We start from the raw sequence: 12856 nt of genomic DNA, 5'->3' as shown, positions 1-12856 counted from the left end.
TCTGATCCAGCAATTCCCCCACCCAGGACTCTATCCCGTGGCGGGACACAGCAGTGGCCATGAAGCACTATCACAAAGGCAAAAATGGACAGTCCTGACTGTCCATCAGGAGACCGGCTCAAAGGCCACTAAGGAACAAGCAGTTACTGAAATGACCCAGACAGATCTAAAGATGTGAATCTGGAAGAACCTCAAGGCACGCTGTTAAAAACAAAAAGCAAGGTTAGCAGCAGCACAGTATATTATGATCACATCTAAGTTTAAAAAAAAAAAAAAGTGGGAGATATAAGTTTTGAACGTTTGGGGGAGAAAACACAATGAATTGTTGAAAGTAGTTGCCGTCAGGATGGGAACTGGGAGGCGGGGAGTCTAGAACCAGAGGAAGGGTTCCCTGAGACTTACAGCCACAATCCTGTCTCCCACGGCGAGGGACCCCTCTTTGGCAGCCGGGCTTCCGGGCACCACGGCGGCAGCATACACTCCATTCTCCAGGCTGATGCCGCTGTCTGCAAACCAGAGGTCCCCGGTTAACCCCCGCCCGGGTTGCACGGCCCTCTGGTTGTCTCATCTTGTCTTTACGAGATAAACTTTTAAAAAGGATGTTGGCAGACTACGACCTGTCCATCCCAGCACCCCGCCCAGGTCACACCACCCAGGGACCCGGTCAAGTCTAGTCTGGTGAATCAAACAATCAGAGACAAGCAAGACCCAGGACCCAGACGGCCCCCTAGCGGGAAGCACATGGGCTGCACTGAAACCACATCAACGCCTAGTTCTGGGAATGAGGGGTGCCCGAAAACACATGCAATCTCTCTGTACGAGAAAAGGGTGCCCTGCCCACCTCCCCAGCCCCGACCTTTATGCCCGCTCAGGTTGATGTGCAGCGGTGTGACCACCTTCCCGCCCAGGGACTTCCTCCGACGCACAACCATGTTGATGGCCCCCTCCCCATTGAGGAGCGCCTTGATGGCCTGCTTCTTGTCCTTATTGATGAGGTCCACGTCGTTGATTCTCAGCAGCCAGTCATTGACCCTGAGGAGGGAGACAGCCAGGTCACTGCCAGCGGAGGCCTTGGGACCAGGGGGCCGGCCCCTGTTGCTCCCATTCGGGGAGCAGAACACCAGAAAGCACAAAGTACCCCACAAACACATTCAGAAAGGTTTCCTCGGGGTTTCCCTGGTGGCACGGTGGTTAAGAATCCGCCTGCCAATGCAGGGGACACGGGTTCGAGCCCCGGTCTGGGAAGATCCCACATGCCGCGGAGCAGCTAAGCCCGTGCGCCACAACTACTGAGCCCACGTGCCACAACTAATGAAGCCCGCGCGCCTAGAGCCCGTGCTCCGCAACAAGAGAAGCCACGACAATGACGAGCCCGTGCACTGCAACAAAGAGTAGCCCCCCCTCGCGGCAACTAGAGCAAGCCCGTGCACAGCAACAAAGACCCAGCACAGCCAAAAATAAAAACAAATAAATTTATTGACAAAAAAAAAAGAAAGAAAGAAAAAAAAGAGAAGGGTTTCCTCTTCTAGGAAGGTGGAGTGGTTAACCTGGCAAGGGTTGGAGCCTGGTTTCGAATCCTAGCTCTACCACTTACTAGCGGTATGATGTAGTCCCTCTGGGCCTCAGTGTCCTCATTTGTAAAATGGGGGCAATACAAGCACCTACCTCATGGGATTGTAAAGATTAATGAATTATATAAAGTACTTAAACTTAGCAAATACCAAGCACTATGTAGGTGCTAATTATTATCATCACTATTTCATGGGATGAGCAGGCAATGCACATTCCAGACTCTCACACACTTCACCTGAGCCCCTTACTACACAGAGAAGCAAAAGGCAGCACCTGGTGATGGGAGAAAGATCAGATTCAGAGGCAATTTGGAGTCCGAGCATCCTTTAAGAACAATGTTAGCGGTTAAGCCTGAAAGCCTCAACAGCCTCTGTGAGGCCCCCAGATCCCGGGATGCGTTCATTTAAATGCCACCTGGCTCTCCAGGTCCTCTGCATTAGGTCAGAGGGAAACTGCCACCTTCCCTCCAGAGCCTGGAGCCCTCTACACTTACCGTAAGCGGCCATCAGCAATGCTTCCTTTGTCCACTTTAGTGACAAATATGCCACAGTCCCCCGGCAAACAAGGCTCATTCACACCCTCTGCCATATCGAAACCAAGTGCCTTCAAGTCAATATCCTCCTGGCAAAAGAAGAGCGGCAACAGCTCACTTTACAGCAGTGATGAGAAACATTTGGCTCTTACACCCCCCAAGACACTCACTCCGATGCGGGTGCTGTCCCTTCACCCCGACGGGACACCTGGTCCCCAGGATAAAACCTCTGAGCGGCTGTGATCCCCTTTCCACCACTGGAAACACACACACACACACACACACAGCCCCCTGGCGCTCTGCTCTTGCCTCTGTTTTCCATGCACTGCCAGCATCCGCCGGGTAACACAGGAGAGCAAGCTGCTACTGCATCGGGCTTGGACAAGTGCAGGGAAAGGATGCATCCACACCCTGGGAGAAAAAGCTGACCTCCCAACTAGCAGCCATGAAACTGGGGGGCCCTGCAAGAGGGCCATCCTCTCCCTTCCCCATCCAAAGCCGTCACGTTGAGGAGAGCTGGGGAGAGAAGACGCAAGGGCGGTTTACCGTCTCCCTTTCAAACTCCACGACTTCTGTTTCCCACTCCATGGAGTCTGTGTCAATGGCCGAGTCGTGGGAGCTGTGGGCCATCAGCTGCCGGAACCGGGCCTCCTTTTCCAACTGGGATTCCATCTGTTCCCTGTGAACAAAGAGAGAGCCATGGCAACGGCCCTCTGGGAGGCAAAGCATCCCACCAAAGTCCACTCGGAAATGAGGTGGACCGTTCCCTTCCCCCTCATACTTCACACCAGCTGCCTCATAAACCCAAGGCTTCTTGGGTATCAGTGAGTTTTCATAGTTTTTTTTTTTCAGTCTCAGAAGATTGCCCCAAATTTATCTAGGGGTTTAATGCAATTCCTACAGAAATGCCAGCAAGACTTTCTGTAGATAGAGACAAGACTATTCTAAAATATACACAGAAAGGTAAAGGAATTAGAACAGCTAAACCCATTCTGAAAATGAAGAATAAAATGGGAGGAATCACTCTCCTTGATTTCAAGACTTATTATACGTCTACAGAAATCAGGACGGTGTGGAACTGCCAGGAAGACAGACAATGGATCTGTGGATCAGTGGAACAGAACAGAGGACCCAGAAATAGCCCCACAAAGTACAAAAGGTGCAGAAGTAGTTCAGTAGAGGAAGGACGGTCTTCAACGAATGATGTTGGAGCAAGCGGACATCCTGGCAACAGACTCTCAACCTAAACCCCATACCTTATATAAAAATTAACGCAAGACCTATCACAGATTTAAATATAAAACATAAAACTATAAAACTTCTAGAAGGCAAGTATAGGAGAAAAATCTTTGAGATCTAGGACTGGATTAAGGGTTCTTAGACATAACACAATCCATTAAAAGTAAAAAAATAAAAAGCAGCAAATCGGATTCGATCAAAATAAAAAGCTTTAGTTCTCAGAAAGACCCAGTGAAGAGGATGAAAAAAGAGTCAGAAACCTTGTAACATCCCCCAGTAACATCCTTCTTCCTAGAACCTGGGCCCAGATGACCTCTCCAATTCCTCAGCACCACCCAGTGGGTTCCTGGCACACCCTTAACTACTGTCCTTTCCTGCTCGACTGGACACGCCCCCACATCCACACCTTTGCCTGAACCGTGCTCAAGCATGTGAGGCCGGCTCTAGGAGGCCGCTCAGCCCACGGGTAGTCTTCTCCAAGCTTTCTTCCCCGACAGAGAAGCAGCTCTGCACTTCGTGCTCACTGCACGCAGCCCACCTCTCACCCACTAGGCACATACATCTGTTGCTTCTGCAGACGGGGGGCTTCCTGGGCAGCGGCAAGGACTCCCTCACCTGCATCCCACTGGTTACAGAACTTAGCTCAGAGAAGGTGCAAATACAAACGTGCTGAATGAGCAAACGGAACTTGACATTTCTTAGAAGTTCCAGGCAACTCCAGCTCAATTAACGCGCAAAATCTCCTCCAGTGCTCAAGCCCCCGAGGCTCCAGGCTTTGCCTTAATTTGATTCCACCACCTGCTAGACCCTAACTGGGTACCTGGAGAGAGTCTGTCCCTTTGCCGCTTAACCCCGGGATTTTCTTAAGAGTGCTCAAGCCCCAGGGCTTCTGGGTTTTCACTGAGGAAATGAAGCTGTTTGCCTTACGTTAGGAGGTTCTGTTGAACGGGGAAAAAGGGGACGCTGTCACCCACTTCCGGAAGGCGTCCCTCGAGTGTGCGAGGCTTGCACGCTCACCAGCTTCCAACCACCCTATGGGTTCAGGAAGCCTCACGAGCAGGCGGACAGCCACTGGTTCTCAACTACCCGGTCTGGCTCTGGACTGCACTGACGATTGGCATCTGCCGATTTCTCTTCTTCAACTTGGATCTCTGTGTTTTCAGTACACTGCTAGGGGCCACCAAGTCTGAAGTAACACCCCTGGGAGCAGCGCTGTAACTGAGGGGACGCTCTCTGACACCCCAAACAGCACAGGCAGAACAGACTGCTGAGCGGTAGTCACAACCGCCTTCAAAAATGCTGCATCAGAATCTTGTCATCATTCTGTTCGACTGCGTGCTGGTCTCTCGGATGGCCCTGCCTTTGGTCTGTCTCCGTGTACTGTGAGCCCCACAGGGCAGGGACCCGGCGGCTTGTGCCTCCCCCGGGGCCTGGCCCCCACGCAGCAGGCACCTGGCAAATCCTTGTTGAGTTGCCGAATGAATGAGGGAGGGAGGGAGGGAGGGAGGAAAGGAGGGAATGAATAGACAACACATGCCTGCCTGTCCCCCAGTGGACCGCCCGGGGCAGGGACCTTCCTTCCGATGAGCCTTGGCACACAGTGCCTGCCCACCCCGACTCGCTCACCAAAGGGCCGCTGCCACGCTCTGTGCTGCCCTAAGGATTTCTAATTAACTCTCAACAGAGAGGCAACACTCGGACACATTGTACGGACTGACCGAGTAAGGCAGAGTGAAGGGACAGACTGCCAGGCCTGCTCACGGGGCTGCCGTGACCTGACGGAAGCGGACACCGCGCCCCCCGGCGCCAGCTCACCCCAGCAGGCGCCCACCCCAGCGTACTTGAGCTCCTTCAGCTCCCGGCTGACATCGTTCTTCTGCTTGCGAGTGTCATCCAGGCTGCGCAGGGCCTCAGCCAGTTCGCTCACCGCCCGGTCCCGCTCCCGCCTCAGGTTGTCACAGAGCGTCCTGGCAGAGGGGGCAGAGGGCAAGGTCACTGTGAGGGGCAGGGGACGGAGGACTCACGGCTTGCAGTGAGGCCTGCAGCCCATGCTCCCGAACACCCCAGGTGCTTGCCTCACTCCCAGATGCATAGATGGAGTGCTTGAGAGTCTGGAGGCAAGACCACCCAGGCCAATCCCATACACGGACAGAGGGGACACTGAGGACCCGGCAGAGGAGACACCCCCATGGTTACCAGGCAACGAGCATCTGGTTCTGAACGTCCAGTGTCCGTCCCAGAGGTTCCGCCTCAGTGTGCCTGGGCTTAACGACCATGCTCCAACCCGCAGCCCACCTGGCAAGCCCCTGTGCTCCAGCACCAACCAGACACTGCACAACTACCCACGTGCAGGCTTTTCTAGAGATGCCCTCCACCCCACAACTAGACTGAGCCCCCCACTTGGACAGAAATCATGTCTTATGCATCTCTGCAGCCCGGAGCTCTGTGCAGGCGGCAAGTGCAGGCTTAACAGCTCTCTACTAACGGACGTGTGGTCTCTGGGCTCCCAGGATCAGCTCAGTCACTCAGAGAGGTGGTGGGGACAGGTGACCAGGCAGCAGGAGAGTCTGTGCTGTGCTCTGTGCCACCTCTAGAACGGCATCCTGCCACTCGATGGACCCTGAGGGCTGGTCCCCACTTCTCCATGGCCCCAAATCCCCTCCAATCCTGAACCTTCATCTCCTGACCAGCCCAGGTGGACATCAGTCTCTCCAAATGGCCACAAGGGATCTTGCAGAAACTCTCAATGACCAAGTCCTCACTTATCGCCGCCATCATCATCATCATCATCACCACCACCACCACCACCACCACCAGGGCCTCTCCTGGCTTTATTCCAGGCCAAGGGCCAAGTCTACACTCCTGGGCTTCCCTCCCAGGCCCTCACCACCTGCCCTCAGGAGCCCTGTCAGCCGCTTCTCCTGTGACTCACCAAGTGCGCACCCCACTCATGCCACAACCAGTCCCAGCTCTGCCCTGAGTTCACCATACACCTTTGTTCATGATGGTCCCTCAGGCTGCAACACCCATCCCCCCTTCTCCACCTGGAAAAATGCCACTCGAGCTTTAGTTCTAGCACGAACGCCATGTTTTCTGGGGAGATCTCCCTACCCGCCCCCACGAATTCACTGTTCACGCACCTCCCTCCCCCCGGCCACCCTGTCCCACGAAGCTGCCTGTAGCCCCCGCGGTGCCGGCCCCTCACGGGCATCACACGTGCCCAGGAGCCTCAAAGGCTGTTACTCTCCCAGGGTCTCCTTGCTCAAGGGACCTAAGATCCTGGCACACAGTAGGCGCCCAATGAATACTGGCTGAAAGAATGCATTTTTGAAATGTTAGTTGCAACAGAAACCCCCTAAGAAAAAAGCCTGGCCTTATACCACTTCACAGGGGTCCACGCTGTGGACAGAGCATGTGCTCGGACCTCTAGGGTGAAGGGAAATGGGAAGTCGAGACATGATGGAAAATTCTAAAATTCTCACTATGAGGGGAGTCCGGGGCATCACCTAGGGTGAGGAGGGACGACCCAGGTCACGCCCACCTTACCTGGAAGGAAGTGGTTACGACTCCGACCCTCCCACAGACCCAGTGCCCCATGGGGAGAGCCGAGCCCACACGGCCCCGGGGCGCCCCATACCGGATGCTGTCCCGCTCTGCCACGATCTTGTCCCGCTCCTGGAAGGCCCAGTCCCGCCGGCACTTGGCCACATCCGCCTCCTGGAGGGCTTCCTTCAGCTCCTGGCACAGAGCCTTGCACTGCTTTCGAAGGATTTCAGCCTCCTTATTGGCTCTCCCCGCGTCCATTGTCACCGTGTCTTTGATCTGGTGGGGGTGAGGGGCAAGCAGAGGGGGAGGTTACCAGGCCTTCTGGCCCAGAAGTGCCCTCCGACTGGGATAGGAGCTGGGGCTGGACTCTCGGGAGCTGGATGGAGGGAAACACCGGGATCTCAGCCAGAGCCCATTCCGACACCGCCCCCCCGCCCCCCATGACTACATGCTCCACAGCCACGTTCAGACCCCCAGTGATGCTATATTAGGGTCCACCCAAACCCTCACAGCGCCACACAGAGCCAGGACCGGAAGCCCAGCCCCTCTATGGCCCGGTCTCAGGGGCCCAGGTGGAATGGCCCCTGGAGGGCTCCTGCCAGACCCTGCCCTGCCACTTACGTGGTACGTTTTGCTGAGAGCCCACTGCATCTCCCTAAAGAGCTCTCGTGACAAACGTGACACGAGGCCCCGCTGCAGTGAAGGGTGCAGCACTGGTCATCATGTTCCCCACCCGCTGTGTCTACAATACAGTTTTTATACTCTAGCATATGGAGTTATTTCTAAATCTGAAAACACACCACTATGTTTGCTGGTGAAGTCCTATGTGTTTCAGTTCCTTTAAAAAGCTGAGCTCTAAAGGATTTGCATCTGGACCCCTCCTTAAAGCGTTACATGCTCCATTAAAATTTCAAATCAAACTCTTTGAAGCACTCATACAGAAAGCTCCCTCTGTGCCTCTATAATCCTCAGAAAAATGAAGAATGTGACAAATGACAAAGTGAGCATCTCTTGCAAGAGTAACTCCTAGTCCAGCTCCAAGGCTTTCTGAAGAAGCAAAATACACGCAACACAAGAATGCGCCTCTGCTCGTCCTCCACCTCCCCAAGTGCCTCCCCTCCTGCCCCTCTGCTCATCCTCCACCTCTCACGGCACTTCCTCCCTCATACAGTGCTCCCCCACTTTCTAGCAAATTCAATTCCCCAAGCAGGACTGGACACAGGAGATGCAGTGCATTCAGCGGCAGCAGAAAGCACCGCCAGCCCAAGTGACCAAGCTGGGCTTTCTAGGGGACAGCGGCTCTGCCAGAGGGCCTGTCTTGGGAAGCGACCTAGTATCTGGAAGGACCTCTGTGACATGCAGCAGCACCCCACAGCTTCCCCGTGGCAGGGACCAGCTGCCCCAGACGGTAACCACATCCTCCTGAAGCCGGCGAACCTTCGGTGGACTTGGCCTGCCCATGGTCAGAGTCTGGACACCCGCCCTTGTGAAGGAAGCCTCTAGATGTGCCCACTCGGAAAGGTGGGAAGCAGGGGAGAGAGGGGTCAGAGCTGACCTGGTGTCCAGAGTGAGGCAAAGACCCTGACAGGCCCCCCCGACTGCCCTCTCTTTGCACAACCCACTCTGGAGAAGACAGTAGAGAGAGGGAGGGCAGTGGCAGAGAAAAGAGAGTAAATAAAGAGTGAGGTACAGAGAGAAGGGAGGAGAGTGTAGGAAACCATCAGGTGTCAGAGGGAAAAAGAACCACTGCCCCGGCTGAGCGGAACGAGGACAGTTCTGAGACCAGGAAGCTAGCCTGGCTGAAGGCCCACCTCAGCCGAACCGCCCCCCCCAAGAAGTGGCTGCTGGAGAGGGGCAGGATCAATCCCCAGGGGTCTCGCAGGCCACAGGGAGATAAGACCCTCCTGCCCACACCTCAGAGCCAGGATGGCCCAGGTCACAGACCTGGTCTACTCTGGCCAGGCGGGGAGTGGTCGTGTCCCAGAAGCCAGACAAACTCAAGAAGGAGCCGAGGGTTTCAGTTCTGGAAGCTGCAGGGGTGGGAGGGCTGGGGCTGTCCTCTCCTGCCTGCTGACTGGGATGGGTGCCCAGAGAAGACTCCTGCCTCAGCTGACAGGCAGACTTCACACGCTGCCAGGGCCCCCCTGCCAAGGCCCGGGAACCGGGCTCCAGGCTGGAGGCACACATGAGCAATGGGAGGGGGGTGACACAGGCCACCAGACCTAGCACCACGGGGCAGTCGGGGGTCTTCCTCCTCCTCTGTGCTTCCACATTCCTACAAAGAGCACGACTGCTCTTTGCCCCCCTTGCTCCCTGGGGGGCATCCATCATCTCAGCCCCCTCCAGGGGGCTGCTGGCCTATCACAGGCTCACCTTCTACGGGTTTAACACACTGTCCTCGACTTTTTAGCTTACTGACTGACCTAGGCACTTTTAATGTTTTATTCTTCATCATTTTGTTTTCCTTATTTGGTATCAACATTTTTCGCAACAATTAAGATCTCAAACCAGAATGTGAAAGTGAGGTGACATTTTCTCCAGGGCAATTACCAAGTCCTAACGCATTATATTTGCTCATTAAGAATTTCTTCATTCCAGTCTTTTAAAAATTTCATCAAAGAAAATATTCCTTTTCACAATGGCTTTCACCTTGATGGTCTGGAGAAGCCTCACTCCCTTTGTATGAAACTGTCGCTATTTGGCCCATTCTTGCCTATGAAAACAATTTTATAGGATGCACCCTAATCCTAACAGGGTAGTAAGGTTCAGATGGGCATAAAAATAATCCTAATAGTAAAGACTCATATCATTCCTACTTTATGCCGATATTATCCTAAGTGTGTTTTCAATGTTAAACCATCTGATCATCATGACCACACTGTGAAGCAGATGCTGTCCTCATTTCCAGTGTGCAGGTAAGGAGACTGAGGCCCAGAGAGCTAGGAGAGCTAAGAGGTCACATGGCTGAGGAGGTCCACTCTCCAAACACAGTCCCCAGCACCGCCTGGGCATCAGGCAGCATCACAGTCTGCAGAGGGGCCCACGAGGCCCTGGCCGCCCCTCGGGCCTCAGCCCTGCCTCATGCTTGGCCCAGAGGGCCCTAGCTTCAACAACCCACACACACACCGTCCCCTATGAAGCTACCCGACCTTTAACACCTTGCTTTTCACTTCTCACAGGCCAGTTTTAAAGCCTTCACTCTAACTGACCTGCACAGAGTCAGAATGGAGAGGTATGAACAGAGAACTATTCCAATGGGAAGAAAGTCTGCTCTGATCAAGTTCAGCAGCCCTAAACAGAGCCACACACAAACTAACCGAATGGGAAGGCAGTCTCAAAGAGGGGGAGTCCACAGGCCTGTCCAAGCCCCAGCAGGGCACACCTGGTCTTGGGGGTAAGCAGTGTCAGCGACGAGGCCTGGGTGGTCAGGTAGGAAAGATGCAGAGAGTCCCCACTGACCACTCGGGAGTCGAGCTCAGTGCCTCAATTCCGATGCTGCTGAGCGCCACTCCCCTGACCCTGGAGGCGTGCCCCCCAGGGAGCGAGGCCTGAGAAGAGTATTGGGCTCAAGCTAGTAGAACAGCTTCCCAGAAGGAGCCCAGACCACCCCTCTAAAGAGAAGACTCCTCAGATGTTGGGGTGAAGGAACACTGAGGGCACCCTTCTGGTCTCACAAGGCCAAAGGTACCTATGGCTTTGGGAACGTGGCCCTGGGATCTTGCTTCTTAATGAGCAAGCCCCTTGAGCTGACTTCCAGCAAAAGACTGATCTACCACCACATCACGACAGGCGTGCGTGAGTGTCCGTGCGTGTCATCCAATCTTCTTCCTACGCTGTCAGCTCCGGACACCCAGGACCACAGCGGAACCTCACCTGTGTCCCCTGCAGCCCGAATAGAGCTGGGCACCGAGCGTGAGCTCAGCAGTTACCCAGGAGGCATCCAATAACCCAGGCGGCAGCAGGTTGAAGGCTGCTCCCTGCTACTCCGGACACCTGTGCATCACAGCCCATTTTCCCTCGCCACCTTCCTACCTGTCGCAGCGCCTCCATCTCCTCGCTGGCCGCCTTCTTCTCAGACGTGCTGCTCTTGAGCTTGGACTCGGCCAGCTCCACCTCGGTCTGCAGCTTGTCCAGCTCGGAGATGACCTGGTCGCGCTCGCTCATGATGAGCTTGTACTCGCTGTACACCGCATCCCGCTCCTCCTTGTACTTCTCTGACTCCTTGGCGGTCTTCGCCTGTGTGGTCCTCAACTCCGTCAGCTCCGACTGCAGCAGCTCCATCTCCCACTGCAGGTCCTTGTTCTGGGCCGTGGCCTTGTTCAGCTCGTGGTGGATGGCCTCGAACCTGGCGGAGAGAGGCAGCCAGGACGAGGGCGTGGGGACCTGCCCAGCCAGCTCTGCTGCGCCGGACAGTCAAGCATGAAGTTTCGAACGCGGCCATTCTCCACACCCCCAAGACAGAAAAGCCATGAAGGACCAGTGCCCCTGGACCAGGAATTTTTCTCCGCCTTTTACAAATACTGGAAGATGGACTGAGAACTTCATGCCCTCTGCTCTACTGGAAATAACAGTGTTATTTCTTCCACAGTCAAGCTACGTTATCTTTAAAAATAAGAACAAAACAATGCTAGAATCACAGCCTATGAAAGACAAAAGTGGCATGAACAATCGTTGAGTCTGAGCACCTCATTTTACAGATACAGGGGATAAGGCCTCGAGACACAGGTGACTGGCCCAAAGCCTCCAGGTTAGCGTGAGAGCACCGCTCGGTCCTTCCAGGCCAGGAAGCACCTTCCATGCAGGCGGCCCTGCAAGTTACAGCCTGCAGCTCTAGAGCAGCATTTCTTTTTTTTTTTTTTTTTTTTTTTCCAGTTTTATTGAGATACAGTTGGCAGACTGCATTAGTTTAAGGCGTACAGTGGTTTGATATATGCATATATTGTGAAATGATCACCACAATAAGTTAACATCCATAATCTCACATAGTTAGACTTTTTTTTCTTGCAATGAGAACTTTTAAGATCTACTCTTTTAGCAACTTTCAAATATGCAACATGGTTAAGTATAGTCAGTATGCCCGACGTTGCATCCCCAGGACCAATTTATCTTATAACTGGACGTTTGTCCCTTCTGACCATCTTCACATCCCTCACCCCCCACCTCTGGCAACCACCAATCTGCTCTCTGTATCTGAGTTTGTTTTTTTAAGATTCCACATGTAAGAGATATCATAACAGTATTTGTCTTTCTCTGACTCTCTCATTATTCACTTAACATAATGCCCTCAAGGTCCATCCATGTTGTCCCAAATGGCAGGATTTCCTTCTTTTATGGCTGAATAATATCCCATTGTATATAAATACTATATTTTCTTATCCATTCGTCGGAAAGGGGACACTTAGGTTGTCTTGGCTGTCGTGAATAATGCTGCAGTGAACATAGGGGTGCAGAAACCTCTTCAAGGTCAAGTGCCGTTTTGGCTTTTGTCCCTTTCCTGTCTTCTCCTACTTACAGATCTTTCCTAGGCTCACATCCCAAGCAAACTGTGTCTGGGGGAATCCAAACTAAGAACCCATTGACAGAGTTTAAACTCAGTATTGAAGACACTGGGGAGCCACTGAAGGACTTTTCCACGTCTGGAGGGACAGGGCCAGATTTGCAAGGTCACCGTGACAATGGCCCCCTGACCAGTCCTGAGGCTGAATTAGTGAGGACCAGATGGGAGGGCCACCTTACTCCCCAGGCCCTTGCTGCTGTTGCTAACTGCTGTTGAGCACCTTCTGTGATCCTCATGCTGGTCTGAACATTTGGTGTGAGGTTTCCCATTGAATCTAACAAAAGCTTTAGGATGTATAAGTTCCATTTTACATGTGAAAGAACTGAGGCACAGAGAGGGTGAGACACCTTTCCATGACCACACAGCACAGCTGGAAGTGATGGCCCGGGGATTCGAGCCCAGGTGTGACA

General features: G+C 53.7%; 1 protein-coding gene across 2 annotated transcripts in view; it reads right to left on the bottom strand.

Moving 5' to 3' along the window:
* The window catches only part of DLG5 (discs large MAGUK scaffold protein 5), a 123371-nt gene that overhangs the window by 28310 nt on the left and 82205 nt on the right, over positions 1 to 12856 (bottom strand). For both annotated transcript variants that reach the window (XM_059899410.1, XM_059899411.1), the window contains 7 exons: positions 10922 to 11234; positions 6981 to 7165; positions 5185 to 5310; positions 2651 to 2783; positions 2066 to 2193; positions 857 to 1032; positions 403 to 506 (listed from right to left, as the gene is read on the bottom strand). In XM_059899410.1, coding sequence (XP_059755393.1) covers positions 403 to 506; positions 857 to 1032; positions 2066 to 2193; positions 2651 to 2783; positions 5185 to 5310; positions 6981 to 7165; positions 10922 to 11234 — 1165 coding nt within the window. The remainder of the gene's footprint in view (positions 1 to 402; positions 507 to 856; positions 1033 to 2065; positions 2194 to 2650; positions 2784 to 5184; positions 5311 to 6980; positions 7166 to 10921; positions 11235 to 12856) is intronic.

The sequence above is a fragment of the Balaenoptera ricei genome, chromosome 16 (assembly GCF_028023285.1).
Source record: "Balaenoptera ricei isolate mBalRic1 chromosome 16, mBalRic1.hap2, whole genome shotgun sequence".
In the NCBI taxonomy this organism is placed as follows: domain Eukaryota; kingdom Metazoa; phylum Chordata; class Mammalia; order Artiodactyla; family Balaenopteridae; genus Balaenoptera; species Balaenoptera ricei.
The sequence above is the reverse complement of the archived record's forward strand: the minus strand, read 5'-3'. Positions and strand labels throughout refer to the sequence as shown.